This window comes from Eleutherodactylus coqui, chromosome 10 (genome assembly GCF_035609145.1).
Source record: "Eleutherodactylus coqui strain aEleCoq1 chromosome 10, aEleCoq1.hap1, whole genome shotgun sequence".
NCBI lineage: Eukaryota > Metazoa > Chordata > Amphibia > Anura > Eleutherodactylidae > Eleutherodactylus > Eleutherodactylus coqui.
This window is the reverse complement of record NC_089846.1, coordinates 48,634,944-48,652,672: the sequence shown is the minus strand read 5'-3', so window position 1 is coordinate 48,652,672 and position 17,729 is coordinate 48,634,944. Positions and strand designations below refer to the sequence as shown.

General features: G+C 43.9%; 1 protein-coding gene across 4 annotated transcripts in view; it reads right to left on the bottom strand.

Annotated features, from left to right (window-relative positions):
- Positions 1–17,729, bottom strand: part of STARD8 (StAR related lipid transfer domain containing 8) — a 131,165-nt gene that overhangs the window by 25,165 nt on the left and 88,271 nt on the right. For all 4 annotated transcript variants that reach the window (XM_066580984.1, XM_066580983.1, XM_066580986.1 and 1 more), the window contains 5 exons: positions 10,312–10,383; positions 8,131–8,212; positions 4,761–4,821; positions 2,666–3,909; positions 526–699 (listed from right to left, as the gene is read on the bottom strand). In XM_066580984.1, coding sequence (XP_066437081.1) covers positions 526–699; positions 2,666–3,909; positions 4,761–4,821; positions 8,131–8,212; positions 10,312–10,383 — 1,633 coding nt within the window. The remainder of the gene's footprint in view (positions 1–525; positions 700–2,665; positions 3,910–4,760; positions 4,822–8,130; positions 8,213–10,311; positions 10,384–17,729) is intronic.

The window sequence follows — 17,729 nt, the reverse complement described above, 5'->3', positions numbered from 1 at the left end:
GGGGAAGTCACTAACACAGAAGTTCCCATAGGCTGCGTGTCAATAGGTGAGTTTTCATTGTGAGATCCGGAGCCATAAGTCGCCAGCGGACCTCGCATGACACACTTTCCATAGGCTAACTATGGAAAGTGCAGCCAGTCGTCCACGAGCGGAGATTCATAGAGACTCTCCGCTCGCGGAATTGAAATTGCGGCATGCTGCGATTTGCCGTGATTATCCGCGGTGAGCCTACTAGATAGGCTCATCGCGGAGACCTGCGAGTGCTCCCCCTCCTCCCCCGCAGTGGAATATCGCTAGCGATATTCCGTCACGGCCGTGGACTTTTTCTCCTTGCACTGTGGAGGTTTACTTAACGAAGGACAAACGCTACAACGGTTTGTGTGTTATTAGTTTAGCTACATTGCGTCTAGATAACAATCTGTACACGTTTTATTAGTAACTGGTGCATAAACCCTGGTAATCCAGATGGTTCACTTCCTTTTCTTGTAACTATCTGTGGAAGCGAGGAACACGTAAACTACTCACCACGCCCAGCCCTGCTTGCTGGGTACGGAGTATTTCTCCATGATGGCAGTAAGTCGGAGTAGGGATAACTTCTGCAAGAGATTGAGCTGAGCTGCCGACTGCCGGTTAATCTCCAAGGATGCGGAGCTGAGGCTTGGCCGGTGTGAGTTCTGGAAGCTGTGCCAGCGTAGCTTCCTGCCGGGGAAAGAGTGTCGGTGACAAAACAATTCTGCAGATTAACCCTGCTACAGTGTAACAATAACAGCTTTATACACACATCCAGGGGAACAGAAGCAGCTGCATTTAATAGAAGGCTTTAGCCATTTAGTTGCCTTATCTCACCCACAACCAAGTACAGACTACTGATGTCCAATCCACACTAAACAATGGCAGACTGTACTCAGGTTATATGATGCTTCTACCTTTTAAACAAACAAGGAATTAGCATAAATGCAGAAAATCCTACATAAAGCATAATATGGAAGTATTTTCAGTGCCCTGTGAACCGTCAGCAAAGTGCCTGCCGGCTGCCATCTACAGCGGTCCGTAATAAGACAGCATGGGGAGAGGTCGGCTGGCCGAGTCCAAGAGTCACTAATAGAGAATTAGTATCATTAGTATCAACTACTCTAGTCTGACCTCCAAAAATATCAGAAAGCAACAGAAACCTGGTCGAATGGAGACAAAGTCTGCAATGGTGGTCTCTGACTGATGGAAGTCAATGTTCCCTTCAGGGTTCAAGTGGAATACCATATTGAGCGATTCAAACCTAACTTGTAGATAGAAAGGCTCGGCGCACGCTGTAACGTAGTATAAACCATCCGAATATCATTCTGCCCTGCTAATGTAAGTTAGTCCTTCTTGCACTGACTTCCTAGTGATCCTGTGACACACAACAGCCAATCAGAAGCAGCCTGGACAAATGATGAGACAGAGGGTGTGTCTCAGACTACCTTAGAAACCCCTTGTAAACACTGTATATAAACTGTAGTCACAGATCTTGATTATACACCAATAGAGTCAAGCTAAAAAGTGGCCAAGCAGCCAGCTCTGAGCAGATCAATAGTAGGTGAGCATATTAATATTACACATACATACATATAGCAAACACCTTTGTATTATAACCAGAATGCCCAATCCAACTGAATAATTTTCCTGAGCATAGATGGAGATAGATATAATTATAACCTATCTACCTCCATGGTCAAGAAAATTATTCAATGGAATTGGGCATTGTATGTATGTATGTATGTAATAATTTGTGAGCTCATGACTGGACAGTACCTTAGATAATTGGTTAACTGAGACCACCAGTTATAGTAATCAGACAGAAATACAATTATGTGGCAACAGGCAGGGGCATGTGTCTCTGCTGCTCGGGCCCCACCACACCACCGATTAAGAGATATACAAGGTTACCAGAACAACAGAAAGAGTTGTCACCAGGTTTGGGCCTGTAACTCTCCATAAACAAAAGGTAGGTAGAAATTTACAAACTTCTAATACACCAGTTTTCTCTATATTTCCTTAGGTCAAGTCTCCCCTACATACCACAACTACACACATACAGCTCACCAACTATATAGATGTGCTCACATGTAGATAAAACCTTAAAAATGGAAACTCAACAAAAGGCACCACAAATTAACAGAAGGGAACCTCACGGGGGGCACTCCCCTACATCTTTCTGTCTGACATGAGACCACCCTTATATGTAACCCCTATATGGTTGTGCACGCAATACTATTCTGAGGCCTAACAATAAAACTGCAAAGAGGTTGCCCTTCCTCCTTCCAGCTCACAGATGAAGACTAATTCATCCCCACGATTCCACAATTTCACGTCCCCAGAAATGGAAAACCTTTCAGAAAGAATTAAAGCAGAATGGTTTGACCATCGCCCATGCAAAAGTGCTAAAGACATACAGGTGACCTCCTCACCCCATATATAGTAGGTTGAGAAGAGGAACGGCTGCGTTGTCTTTTTTTATTCACAGGTATATTAAAAGAAACAAAAACGAAATATTGTTGAATGCCCAGCATCTACCTAGAGGTAACACTTTGTGAATCGTAGTTATATCTTCACATTTGGATTGCACCAGATATCAATGTCAGGTGGCTCAGAAGACTTCCTACATGCAAGGCTTCTACTAATGACTCACCTGGATGGCCGGGTTAAGGATGCCCCCACTCCAGAGTCCCTTCTCTCCCGCATTTCTCCTTCCTCCGTTTCATTGAGAGAATTGCCAGTGCTGTCAAAGTCGCTGGCTGATGTGCCGACATCGGAAATAGACCTTTCTTCATAAGCAAGATGACCAATTTGTTCACCTCCGGAGTCCGTTTCCTCTTCATCAAGCTCAGGACACACAGTCCGCGACCAAAGCTCCACCATCCTCTGTAGACCCTTTACATGATTGAGAACATCATCCAGGTGGCCAAAAAGGTCACTACTACCTCCAAGTTCTAAAATATCCCCGCTGCCGGTCAGCGAGGCTGGAACGTTGTCATAAATGCTTGACCGGCTACCTATAGAACTGTATGACCCTCTTCTCCGTCTCCCCTCTAATCCACGAGAGTCTATACTGCTACAAACCGAGTGTCCTAAAGATTTGCTACCCATTTTCCAACTTTCCAAGGGTACATGATTAGTAGGGCATAAACTTTCAATAGAAAGAGACCTTGGGAATGTTCCTGGCTTATGGTCCATTGGGATGGACACCAGACGATCAGACTTTTGCGATAACCTGTGCCTCATACCATCCTTTCCTACAAGATCATAATCCTCCAGATAAACCCCTCCACAGTGCCCGTCCGCATGGGGCTTCCTAATACTACCAATAGATACAGATTTAGTCCTATAGCCAGGATGAAGGAAATCTTTATCATATACGTGAATGTCTACATCCTCGTCGTCATCATCACACCGATTTTGGAAATGCATTTCATCTGCCCCAGGGTGATCCAGGTCCTTGGAAATCAAAGTTGCCAGATCCTTTTTATCTTTATCCTTCTTACGCAAAGACTCCATCCTTTTTAGAAAGCCCTTTGTTTTCCTTTTCTTTGATTTTTCCTTTAACCCTCGCCGGTGAGAAGCTAGAGATTGGTCGCTGAGGCTCCTGCATGGCTTACTGCCAGAAGGGGAAGACGACAAATCTGCCGGAGGAGTAACAACTATGTCCATAATACCTCTGCTGCTTCCTGCGCTGCGCAGAGAGGTGGCCTCCAATTCTGTGCTCAGGTCTGTTAAAATACTATCCCTACTGGATGTGCTTTTCATGGTAGGTGGTCCATCAAATTTCGGAGACAGGAGTTCAATCGAGTCCAGCCGAGACCAGCGTCCCCGGTCCCTCTGAAATGCCCAGCGGTCACTGATGGCACATTGATCGTCATCATCAGAGTCTTCATTCTAGAAAATTTAAATATCGGTTTAGTGGATCAGAAAGTGAGGAAACGGATTTGTAACCTGTTGGGATGCATGCGGGATATCTATATAAAACTATGACATTTACATAAACCTTTCATTCTTACAGATATTCCTCGTCTTGCACTGGTTCTGAATTACAGCTTGTATTCTAGTTCATTCACAATCCTGCTGAAACTAGTTCAGAAGTTTATTGACAGACACATCATGCTGTTGCTGAGCGGAGGATACTAGACATAAGCCAATGAAAAGATACAAACACCCTAAATAAAAGTCAACTAAACACCAATACAAGATCAGCCAATGCATTTGCAAAGTTACTGAAAGTTCAGAAGTTTCCATCTATATGAACTGGGATGTACCGGCTTTAAAGAGACACGGAACACTTCAGCACCTTGTTACTAGCGGTCCATGTCCTGTTACTGCGATCGCACATAGTTGCTAGTTTACACAAGTACAAAGAAAGACTCCGAGACAAGTTGCCATTTACTATACATGTATTCTTCTGCCCCCGTTCATAGTTTCTGCAGCTTGGCTTTTCTTCACCTGGGGTTAAAGATTCGGTTCACTGTCCTGGTCTTGTATTTAAAGTACTTTTTCCAAAGCAGAATTGCTAATCTCCCACTCCCCGACCCCCTTGTACCCGGGGTGCCCGCTCTACCAGTATGCCCCTGCTATATCGACTATTCATCGGGGTTAAATGATGTAGACTAAGTGAGTGATCATATTAAACAACATGCATCTCTACAAAAGCAATTCTATTGCACAAATATGCTTTTCGATGTCTACTTCCAAATGTTTATAACCAGTTTATATGCAGGCATCCATCAGCTTACCCGTTTTCGATAATGAACATCCAACTTCATAGATGCGCATGAATTTAGTGTCATTAGGCGCCTGCAAAACAAGAGGATATCAATGCAACTTTTCTGTGCGAGTCAAGGTCTATTTGTTCCCTTCCATGCCTATAATTCTCTCAAGTGGCCAACTACATTGCCCGTCAATGAAATCACGACCATTCGCCTTCGTGCAGAGGCTGGGGTTGGTTTTTAGTAATGGGTTAAATCCTTTAGAACAACCTGTGCTGACATTTAGCAGCGTTCAGGATTAACACCGCTGAAGAAATCCTTTTAACTCTACTAGTACTAGGCGGCTGCAAAGCCGCATGCCGGCATGGTTTTTAGTCAACATTCTCTGGGATCACGAGGGGTTAAGCTAGAACTGAATCCAGAGAGGAAATCCCCTTTTCAAGATCCAAGATTTGCAACAAAATGCCCCCACATCCCGCCACCGTATCAGGGAGTTGACAAAAAGTCACTTAGTACCTAAATGTTATTCAGACCCAGAAGACATCTTGTATCTTCCCGCATGCCAGGAAGGAATGGATGAGTACAAGTTATGGGCGAGAATTCTAGATTTTACTATATACTTCAGTAATTAAACCCTGTAAATACAGTCAAGGGAAGAGGAGCAAGTCAGGAAGCATGGAAAAAGTGAAAAGACTGAAGGGTGGGGCGGCCTGCCGATGAGTCACTGGAAGGTGTCTGGGAGTAAAACTGTGTGTCCACCGGCGGCAGAAATTGTATTTCCATTCATCACAGCCAAGGAATATACACAGACTTCTAAGATTTGTACTCCGGTGAGGGACGTCCTTCACAAGGAACGGACATTTAGTTCCCAACCGGTGACTATACCCAGCGCCCTGTCCTTTACTGGGGACCTAAGAAAACAGTCAGCGGGAGAAGTAGAAGTGGAGGAGGACAACGCAGGCCAGGCACCACCAAACAACAAAAACAACCTACACTACAAGGGAGCCCCGGTATGGTGGCGATACATGTGGAGCAGCAGCCCAATTCCCCCTCTGATTAGTTTTTTATATTCGGTTTGGCGGACCATGCTTTGCGCTGGTTGCACGTCTTTATACCTGGGCTGAACATATACGGTTCATTGCTGGTCCTGTATCCCTAGATTTAAGCTAGCTTTCTATCCCTTATACAGAGTCATTGGTGGGGTGAACACTGGGCCATGAAAATGAAACCTTACTTTTTTTTCCCCAAAAAACACAAGTTTAGCCACAAATGTTTTCCTTTTCATATGTGATAAAGCACCACAAGATTTGGTACTCCATTTCTCCCAAGTATGGAAAGGTCTCATATGTGGACATAAAATGCGGTTTGGGGCAGGGCACAGAAGGGAAGGAGTGAAGAATTTGCTGGAATCATCTTGACGGCTTGTCACATTTGCCGACCCAGAGATACTAAGTGTAGTATAGGGGATTTTATACCGTTTAGATTGTTTTGGGTTTTTTTTACAACCTGAATACTTTTGCACAATAGAAGGGTTTTCCTAAAATATAACTTGTGCATCCCTATATACAGAGAGACATAACGCTTTTTTATGCATCTATGGAGCTGTGTGAGGGCTTGTTTTTGGGGGAATAAATTGAGGTTTTCATCGATGTCATTCTAGGAGATAACATTTTGAAATAGTGTATGGCTAACCAAAAAAAACTAGCATAAATGTACAGACAGCAGATGGCCCCATTATAGGCCTATGAAGCTATATACAGGTATATGCTTCACATGGACTGATGGTCCACGTAAAAAAAAAACAAAACCTTCATGCTTTGTCCTATTGAAGTCCATTTCATGGATGATAAACCGGACACGCTGATGCACATGAATGTGCCGTGACCGTATGTATTGGACAGCAGACGGATTGGTATCTGGGTGACGTCCAATGCAAGTTGCACCAGAGTCTCTCAGTTGCAATTCACAGTTACGGCCAGAGAGCACCTCAGCTTTTCTGTGCCTTGTTTTTTTTTTTTTCTCACATACTTTTTCTACATTTTTTTGCATTACAGTGCACAGCGGAGGACAGGCAACAGTAAGGCCACCCTCACACATGCACTTTTTACTGCGATTACCCCGGCGTTCAAAACGCTGCGCAATCGTGGTATAACACTTCCAATTATCTCAACGGGGCTCTGTAGACATGCGCTCGAGTGCGGTCTGCTTTTTTTTTTAACCCCATTTAGTGCACCTCATTACCCATTCCAATGATGGAGTGCGCTAAAACCCTGCGTCCGAAAACTAGAGAAAAATCGCAGCGTTTTGCCGACCGCACATGTAACAGTGGCCTAACTTTAGAAGTACAGGTCATTACAAATGTGGTGATACCAATTATGTAATATTTAATGTTTTTTCCAATGGTAAGTTGTGTTTTATTGGGAAAATAACATTTTTAAATGTTATTTTTATGGGAAAAACTTTTTTTTTTAACCACATTAATTTGTCCCACAAGGGGCATTTTAAAGATGCTCTAGTTTGATTGCTTAGATAATACACTGCACTACTTATGTAGTGCAGTGTGTTATCTCAAGCGGTCACTTTCTTCACTGACAGTAATGCTATTTTTTTTTCCATTACAGTGCAGGACAAGTAACAATAACGCGCCCAATACATCGTAATTACACATGTAACAATGCATATGCACTGCACATTTATGTGCCAGACTATGAGAATGGTGTGTAATAAGCAGCAAAATAGGACATGCTGCGTTTCTTTCAAGCGCATGATAAAAGCAGGACTGAATGGCCCAATATAAATGAATGGGCTTTTAGCACTGCATGCGCCAAAAAAATATGTACGTAATACGTAGACTAAATCCACTTGTGTAAGTGAGCCGTAAGGTGTATCATCTTCACGTAGATTCCATATTAGAAAACCATGGCAGAAATCTGCATCTGAGCTACTAATATCTGTTATGGCTATGCGAGTATATGGCTGCCAATCCGCACATGATCTACAGCTTTTCAATGAGCTGAATTCCCAATATGGATTCCATGCAGATATGGTGCGGAATCCGTGTGAAGTAGTGGCACATCATGGATTTGTCCTTGCGGATTCCATCTCAAACCCCCTCAAGATTCCATCATATGAACATTCCCTTAGAGGGACTCCATATAAACATTTGTTCCAGTTTTCCCGACAGGTCATTGATCCCTGCAAACAATGATTGTGCCATCACTAAACAAGTATCGGGGCGTCTTCACACGTGGTGGTTTTGCTGTGGATTTTCAGCAGCGGAAATATCTGCAGCAAATTCACATTAAAATTCACACCAAAATCCCCCACATGTGAGGACCCCCCTACAGTTGGTTCGTTACTAACTGGGACACATTACACATGACTTTATGTAAACTACCTGCAGAGGGATTTAAGGGAATCCTGATCCAAAAAGTTATGATCTCTCTTCACGCATGCAATGTCCACTGGAAACTGGGAATCTGCAAAAGGAAAAGCAGACGGTGATTAAAACTAATAGACTGAAGCTTCACCTGAAGACTCAAAAACATCATGAAAGGGAAAGGGGCAGTGCAGGATCAGAAAAAAATAAAATAATGGAACTCTCAAGGACCCTCCAGTTTCAGAACTATATTCTGTATACTACATGCAGTTCTTTTCTGATGCCCCTCTCTAATTCACTGGTTTTGGCCCCATTTTTGGTTGTCCAAAATGGCCAAAGCAATTTTCTAACTACCTAAGGCACACTGTGCCAGGCCTGCTCTCTGATTGGCCACTGCAGATAACGTGAGCAGCTCTGACCTATCAGAAAGCAGATTTTGTGCATTTATGGTCAAACACTACCAATGCACTATGGAGATTAGGTAGTCTGAAGATTGTTTAAGTCATCTTGGAAATGGGTCCTAATACCAGCAGATCGGAGGGACAACAGAGAAGAACAGCTGCAGCAACTATACCCCAACACCCTACAGTCCTAGGACTAATTTTGTCCTGAAACCGGAGGGTCACTTTATTCCATTTACTACCTAAATAACAAGGAATATATCATTAAATTACTGCCCTACACCACCATAGAGAATAGCGTTACACTTTGCCGGCACCATTGTATACAACGGGCACTGAGCTAGCATTACTTATAGGCGTCAAGCTATTAATGGACGCCCTTTCATGGTGCTCGAATTTAAACATCGGGTTGTCTTTCTATGGGTGTATTTGTGTACAATATAGCAGCACTATTTATTTCCACATTTGTTTAAGTGCACGGTGCGGCATCATGGCGACATTCCCTTTATAACAAAGGGACTGTGTCCATTCAGTACAATTATTTCGATGTGTCTGCACCACCCTTGACAAAATTCTGTGTAGACATCCAATTCTCTAAATATTGAAGCAATGTCTTATCTAGTTGTGCTTTCCTCGCCGTATCCTACTTCAGTGATCTTGCCTCACAGAGAACATAATCTACAGCTGTTCACCACTTCCCTTAGGAACGGGAAGGAAGGTTTTGCACCTAGTTATGAGCTTTGGTTGTTAGCAGTTGCTGTCGTCTTTGTTTATTTGGGAGCCGTTTTCAGGAGGGGCTATCTGGAAGTCACTTGGTCAGACAATGGTTGGCCTGACACTTCCCCATGATGCCATGCTTCCAGCTATTGTTTAAGAACTAAGTTCCATCCTCTCGGCTCCGTGTGCGTGTTGGAGCCTTGATTCCTGAGTTTGTGGCTCCATTTACACTACCGGTCAAACTTTTGACCGATAGTGTACATTGAAAAAAAAAGTCATAAAGTTTGGGAGATTCACAAAATAACCGAAGTGACAGAACTTCAAAATTAGAACATACAAAACAGAAAAAAGTGGCGCCTCCATGTGTGGACCCAATGGTGAAGTGTGAGGACCAGTAAAGAAGCCATGTTGAACATGATTGCAGTATACCGTTGTCTGCCGGCTCCTTTTGCACACTAACGGTGTCGGGTATCTCTTAGATATAGAAATAGGAACTCCTACCGGTGCACACCATGCACCCATGGAGGGCAGCATAGGTTTATTCATATTAACATGAAGACAGGCATCGCATTTCGAGGTTGAACCAAACTCAACAGGTCAGTCATCCATCAAATGGATGACGGACGTGATGAAGAGAAGCGATGCCAGTCTCCTGTTAAAATACTCCCTGGTTCCACGGTGTATGCCGATTCGAGTTCTCATTTCTAAATCCAAGAACTTCAAAATTATTAGTTTGCCAAATTAGTAAAGAGGCTGCTTGAGAACAGAAAAAAAAAAAAACATGGCTGACTTATATGCGAAGCAGCACCACACCTGTCAACGGGTTTTGTCCGGTATGGCAACTCAGCTCTGCCCCACTGAAGTGAATGGGATTAAGCACACCGTGAGCCCAGGTGTGGTGCAGATTCTGGAGGGAAGCAGCTATGTTTTTCCAATCCTAGACAACCCCACAGCGTGGGACCCCATTTTTCCTTTTCCACCAAGTTCCTTTTCAAATAGCTAAAAAAGAACCAAAAAAAAAAAAAAAAAGACACACACACACACACACACACACACACACATGGAAAGAGGAAAACATTACCTTCATATAATTGTGCATACTGGGGGAATCCCGCAGCTCGCAACCAATCACAAGCCTTCTTGGCCTCGACGTCTGTAACAAGAAGAGAACATAAAATATTACTGTTTATTGGGCCGAGAGCTGACATTTACAACCCTTCTCTTACTTTCAGATCATCACTTTAATGCACGTCGCGGGGTGCGATGTCCGCAGTAATAGATGTGCGCACCAGCATTTTTGACTTGCCTTGACCATATTAGAACACAAACATAATGGATGTAGTGAGCAAAAAACTGCAGTGGACACATTTTGGAAGAGGATCGCCTGTAGCTGAAGGCCTAAGGCCGTGAAGCCATCAGACTCTAGCGTTGAGTCATTTGTAGGAATGTTGTTAGCAGGCTATCATTACACTGGGGCATTTCCTATGTCAGACGGGCATGAATGTTCCTCCGTAGCCGAATATCCCATAAATCACAGCGCACAAGTAGAGGGAGACATTGGCGAACATGACTTCATCTTTGAACAAAGACTAGACTCAGCATGTCTCTGCAGTGTCCATGTCCTTCAAGAGTCTAGTTCAGTCTTGAGTCAGCAAGCCATACTACAACATGTAAGCTCGGCCAATGAAGAACGTACCGGCAGTCAAGCTTCTTGCAGCTTAGGGCTCTTTCACACAGCTGTATGCGTTTTTACGGTCGCCCGTATGTGCTGTAAAGTCGCATGAAGAATAGCCACAATCGGGTCCTAATCTTAATTAGTGTATTCTCTGCCAGTCACACGGGCGGCTGCTGCGTATCGGTAAAAAATACGCTGCAGCACAGAGATCAATCGCTTAGCAGAAATTCTAGGAATGACTACTAATGCCTAAATAGGGCCAGCTGTTTACTGTTCCCAGGGTTAGATGCAGCTAAACTCCCTCACCCTCCCTTTTTTCAGCTTCCATTGAAGTCTATGGGAGCTACACACGCATCTCAGCAAAAGATCTATCTTGACGCAGCGCATAAAAATTGAATACCGAAAACTGTATTTTTAGTGAACAATTTTTATTTATTTATTTTTTTAACAAAACTTGTTCATCTGAACGAATACATTGGAATCCAATGCTTCAGATGGTCGCAATTTTTACCAAATTTTTTTTAGCGGTGTCTATATGGCTGGGTCAATAAGGCCTTAGGGTGTATTCATGCATTGCGGAAATGCTGCAGAGTTTCCGTAGTGGATCCACAGGTTAAAGTTACAGTACAGTTGCAGCAGAAAATCCGCAGCCGTTTTTTCCTTCTACATGCGAGCGGGATTTGGTTTATTCCAATTCACTTTGTAAACTTTTCCACTGCAGAAAACGTGCAGCGCTTCCACAACGTGTGAACGCACCCTTAAAGTATATCTTATCAGAGGCCAGGCACTGAGAAATGGTGTCCAGCCTAAAGCTGTCTGTCCACAGGCGGGTCGGACATCACATGCAGAATCGCACAGCGGAGTTCAACCTGGTGCCCGGCTGGTGAGCCCACATACCTGTTCAGCGTCGTCTTCTTTGTTCTGCGAATGTGCTGGCCAGTGCTTTGGCACGCATGCGCAGTACATAGGATGTGGCGCCATTGCTAGGCGATTCAGGGACATTGAATAAAACCTCCACAGTGCCACCTAATGGAAGGCAGCATGCCTTCAAGCCAAAGTCAGACTTTATACAAGCCTTGTAACAATTGTTACAAGGCTTGTATAAAAAGTCTGACTTTGACTTGAAGGCATGCTGCCTTCCTATAGGAGGTACTGTAGAGGTTTTATCCCATCTCCCTTATTTGCATATTACCCAGAGGAGCGTGCATGGCCATTCGAGTCTCCTCACTCACTGTCTAGGTGCTCTCCCTAAGGAGAAAAGATAGAGTTTCTGCCCCCCGTCGCTATGCGATGACACAACTCCGTTGCGATTTCTTCTCTGCAAGCAATCGATTTCCAGTCATAGGCAGGAAATCACGTTTTTACATTGCATGCTAAGGGGCTGGATTTGCTGTGGAGTCCAGAGGTGGAATCTATACTCCGTACTTCCAAATTCAAATCCGTCCATGGACGGCACACTGCAGGGTACATGGACATCACCTGATACGGACGATACCACTACACTTATTCTCATCGAAAGAGAAAAGGACATGCCACAATTTTTTTCCTCAAATGGGAAGATAGAACAATACCTCTGCAGCGCCACCTATTGGAAGGCAGAATTCCTGCAAGTCAATGTCAGACTTTTTAAACAAACCTTATAACAATGACTGGGAATTGTTAGCCAAAACCAGAATAACCATGCACAGACAGCTATTTCGGGCGATTGCCCCCCATCACTGTGCAGTAGATTACTGGCTTGGCCAGTGGAAGACCTATAGACGTAGGTCAGGAACGGTATGGTTTCTTCTTTAGGGAGAGCACCTATTTCTATCAGCTAGTGTGAAATATCGCCTTATTGACTATTATGGGTATATGTGTTGTCTGTGGAATCCATGGACGGCACAAGAACAAAAACCATATTTGCCTGAATGAGCCATAAACAACGAATAAGCCATCCGCTCTAGCAGCGCTGAAGCACAGGACACCCTCCTTGGAAACCGTCCCTCGGCTTCCATCCTGACAATGACATCATTCAGATATTTTAGATGTACGTTTCTATCTCCTCCTACTTTTGACAACATCCTCCCCAAGAGGAAAAAGCAACATCATAGAATGAGAGCAGAGTTGAGGAATGTAGAATGTATGACTGGTAGTACTGGCGAAGAAAAGCACGCGGATTGTAACCCTCCGTCCAAAGAGAAAATCTATTGGATCTCTTTAAAATGGAACCTAAAAGTACCCAAAAAAAAAAAGAAACCCAAAAATGTATGGATGCTTAAAATGCATATAATAGAGCCCATTAATGAAAAAAAGAAAATGTTCATTTGGGCTTGAACGGCCCAAACATGAGCCGGACCACAATAATCGTTGAAGTGCCTGACTTTACAGCGGCCCTCACCTTCTCTCCTGTGTTGCCAAGGATCAAACACTGCGGCCAATACGTGAAGAGCCGGCGCTCTATTAAAAACACGTGCCGTTTCTATAACCGGCCTCCCTCACCCGGCCTTTTTTAGTTTTAATGAGATTTTTTCCTCTGATGTCTAGACATACACCTTGTACCTCGCCTCCTACAAAGTCGATTTTACGTGGTAGACTGGGAACACGACAGTGATGGGAATGAAGGTTCTCAGAGGTTTCCTTGGGTGTGATTTATATAGCAGCGAAGGAGCTCTATTAGAACCAGAGCTGCCATGTTTCTCATAAGGTCAGTTCCATGCCCCTTATCACCCTCGCTGAAAAACCACAGCAGGAAAGACGGCATAGAGGTGCCAACCTGGTGATATAGCAACTGGTATGATGCCTACACAATGCCAGGCATTATACCATCTCCAATATGCACACCAAATTTCTTGGAGCATTATATGGCCTACGAATCTACTTGCATCTACCAGATGCCCTCCACAAGGAGAAACGGTACCCCACAGAAACGCTTCCCCGCGGAAATCTACCTCATCAACTGCACAAATACGTGGCGCTGAAGCGTGCGCAATTGTGCATATGGTCGTCTGATACAAAGAGGTTCCGTTAGATGCAACAAATATATATTAGGAGACTTGATACATTTGTTGCACTTCTAGAGGACAATGGGCTCTGTCATGTGTAATATATGGCAAAATGGAACATGCTTTTGGGGGGTTTTTTTGGCACTCGCATATTACGCCATTCCTATACTGCAAGCTTATACATTTGATTGCCTGTAGTCGTTCGCTCGCGTGAGTCCGGCCTAAGGTGCCAACAACCGCAATGTCTTTCAACTTGTTTCCCCTTTTGCAGCTCTAAAATAGTTGCAAAGCAAAAAGAAAAAAAAAAAGGGGCCGAAAAGCTTTAGCATAAAATTAACTATGTATCAAATTTAAGAGGAATTAAAAAAAGCTTCTGCCACCCACATATGAAGCTTGCCAGCGCCTACTCACCCGGGGGTTGAGGAAAGGGAAATAACCGATGATGCCATCAGCCAAGAAGAAATGCAGCCGTGTCAACAAGTTCCTGTCCACATGAGTTGTACATTTAGAAGAGTGTAGAATAATTAATGCTCTCTTGATTGGGAGCTACAGCTCAGCGTGTGTCACTTCTGCTGCTGTACTAAGGCAGGTATTGCCTACAGGCTTGTACTAGAATGGTAGAATTGTACAAGATCAGCATTGGTCTTCGGAAACCGTGCCGCGTCTGCTACACCGACATTTACAGAGTGCAATGTCACTCCTGTTCATAAAAGGCCTCTTCCAGGAAGGGGTTAAACCGACACTATAATAATGGTCCTCATGCCCTGCTGCTTCTAGCCTTGGCAACATGTGAGGTCACTTCTATTTGTAGGCCCAAGTTATCACAAAGAACAAAGAGCAGAGAAGTCACAATAGTCCTTCTACCTGAGCCACCCGGACTGGGAAAAGGAAGATGCCCATTCTACTTCTATACTTCGTATACTTGGGCATTACATTCAGATACAAAAATGTGGATTTTTGTTTTTTAATGGATTCATGATTATGTATTAAATCCGCAGGATGAAAAAAAAAAAAAAAAAACACCACATGCAAAGCACCTCCAGCAAATAAATGTGAACATGAATGTAAGCCATAATTGTGACAAATACAGGATCACAGACGCAGGCCGCAGCACTCACACTTCTTCAATATCGGAGTGCCTTTTTATACAGTTTAGTATGAACAGTTGTGCAATTTTAAAGTCCTTAGCGCTCATTTTGATCAAAACGTGTAGGCCCATCCGAAACCTACAGGCGAACCCTATTGGATGGGTTCCTAGTGCTATACACAAGCAGCTGTCAGAGCTGTGGCCCACCTCTCAGACTCGAGAGCTCCGCTCCAGAATCAAACAGCCAAACTTTAAAGTGTATTAATTGTGAAACATTTCACTCTAATAGAAGTGATTGGCGGTTGTAATCCTCCAGCTCTACCAGACTACAACCCACTATGTCCTAATTGCTTTGAGGAGGTAAATTTTCTACTGTTTCGACTGTTGCACAAGCCAATATAGCAAAAGTCATTTTGCCCTGAAGCAAAGTGTGACAAGGAAATTTGTTCAACCTCCTTAGGAATTGTTCATGCAGTTACAGCATTGATAGAAGAGCAGATTACATCCCCACCCCTAGATCCTCAACAGTGTTAAGACCAAAACAAGTGGAGTCGCCGGTTAGGCCTTGTTTACATGGGTGACACGGCATCGCTGCGATACCGCACCGCTGGTCTGTGCGATATCGCTGAGACGTAGTGCTACAAAGTCGCATGTGGTAGTACAAAGTTGCGCGACTTTGTAGCACCACATACGAGGATTTTCGGGGGAAGCTTGAAATATAAGCCCTTCCCCGCAAATCAGCTGAAGAAGGAAAAAAAAAATCACTGCCATTCATCGAGCGCTGGCTGTGATTGGCTAAGCGTCAGCCAATCACAGCCAGCACTTCCAGAAGGCGGGGATTTTTGAATTCCCGGCCAGAAGAAGATCACTGCTGAGGACCCGGGGAGAAGATGCGGCCGGGCTGATAGCGCAGGAGAGGTGATTTGTGTGTTTTTTTTTTTTCCTGCAACCAGGTCTTAAATTTTAGCTTTGACAGTAAGATTTCCTTCTGTCAAAATTGCATCGCATGAAAATCGCGTTTTCGTGCAATGCAACAGAGGAAGGCTCCATAGGGAAACATGGGCTACAAAACCTCGCGAGTCACGTACATATCGCAGGACCCCCAAGGTTTTTGTGTCCGATTGTCACATGCTACACAATATCGTATGTGTGAAGTAACCCATAGGAAAGCACGGGCTGCTCATACATGCGATATGTAGCATTGTAGCGACGAGCCAAAATAAATAAACAACATCACATCACACTTGGAAAAAAAATAGCTGGTTTACAAGTGCAATATTGCTCAGAGTTTCTCAGACCGATATCGCACTCCCCTGTGTGAATGTACCCCAAATGCTCAGGATTTGCCATGTAGAATTTCTGCACAGAAAATCCACACAAATCAGCCCCGTGTGAACATCGCCTAAGCCTGACTAGAATAGTAGCAATCTTTCATTTGTAAAAGTTTCAAAAAACAGGATTTGTAAACAAAACCTATAGAGTTCATAGATTTATCACCAAAAGGTGGTTCACGTAGTTGTTATACGTACAACTCTCTGTAAACAGGACCCGAACAGACCCCCAGGAAAAGCGCAAAAGTAGCCAACAGAGCCGGCGTCTAAAAAGACTAAATATAAGAATAGAGAAAAGTATATAGGTCTAGTGATGATGCAAAAACAATGAAGATAGAGGCGTCAGCCAGAATTATACAGAGGAATGTAACAAGCCGCTTTATTCTACTTGGCCAAGACTAAGCTCATTTGTAACGCGTTTCTCTACTATTAGTGTGTAGAGAAATGTAGCAGGGGTTGCTTCGGAATGAAAGCTTATGTTCCTCGTCTAAGTGTTCATGATATTCCAGGACCTAGCAGTAAGGAGAGGGGAGAGACCCCACGAGGGAGTTCCAGAATAGGAGGAAACGGAAGCTTCCTCCCCGACCGCATTGTACTCCTCAGACCTGCATTCCAAACTATGCAAACTGCTAAAAAGTAATAGAAGGGGTTAATAAACAGCGAAAGAACCGCTACCTTTACTTCATGAGCGTAACTTTATGTATAAGACCCATACCGCTGCTTATAAGGTGGATTCACACATCTATATAGCAGAACAAAATGCAATTTTAAGCAATCTTCCAGAAATATTCCACTAGCAAACCCATCAAATTTACCATGAAGTGCACCACAAATACCAGCAATACAGAAACCTGAAAATGGGGGGCAAAACTAGTGACTGCCCAAAACAATAACTACACTGGGTGCAGAGGGTCCGGGTCTTGGGACATTAGGGGGCGCATCAGGTCCTTCTTTCCCGTATGAAGAGATCAGTATGAGAAATTAAGCACTATAGTTGGGTGGGGTTACAGATTTCGCATGGAGGTCCAGCAGCTTGGAGTTACGCCTCTGAGCAGAGGAACTTTTCTTCAGCTATGTAATGCTTCCCATAATGTCCCACCCAAACAAGCAGAGACATCAGCTAGGATTGGAGAGCTGGTAAGTGCAAACTGGAGCTTGTGATGTACTGATGGCCCATTGTGGGGAGTACAAACGAATGTAGGATCACAACCAAGAAGAACCTAAAAATATGAGTCACACAATGCCCCCATTCTCCCTAAGGAAAGGGCACGCCGTGAACTCATGAGCTCCACAGTCCGGGACATTACAGGATTCAGAGGACAACAATCCTTATTCTTCGTTAAATAAGAAGCGCTTTTGTAGACGTACGTGATAATTCCCCCAGAGAAGGGCAGCCGAGACCCCAACAAGAATTGTACATCA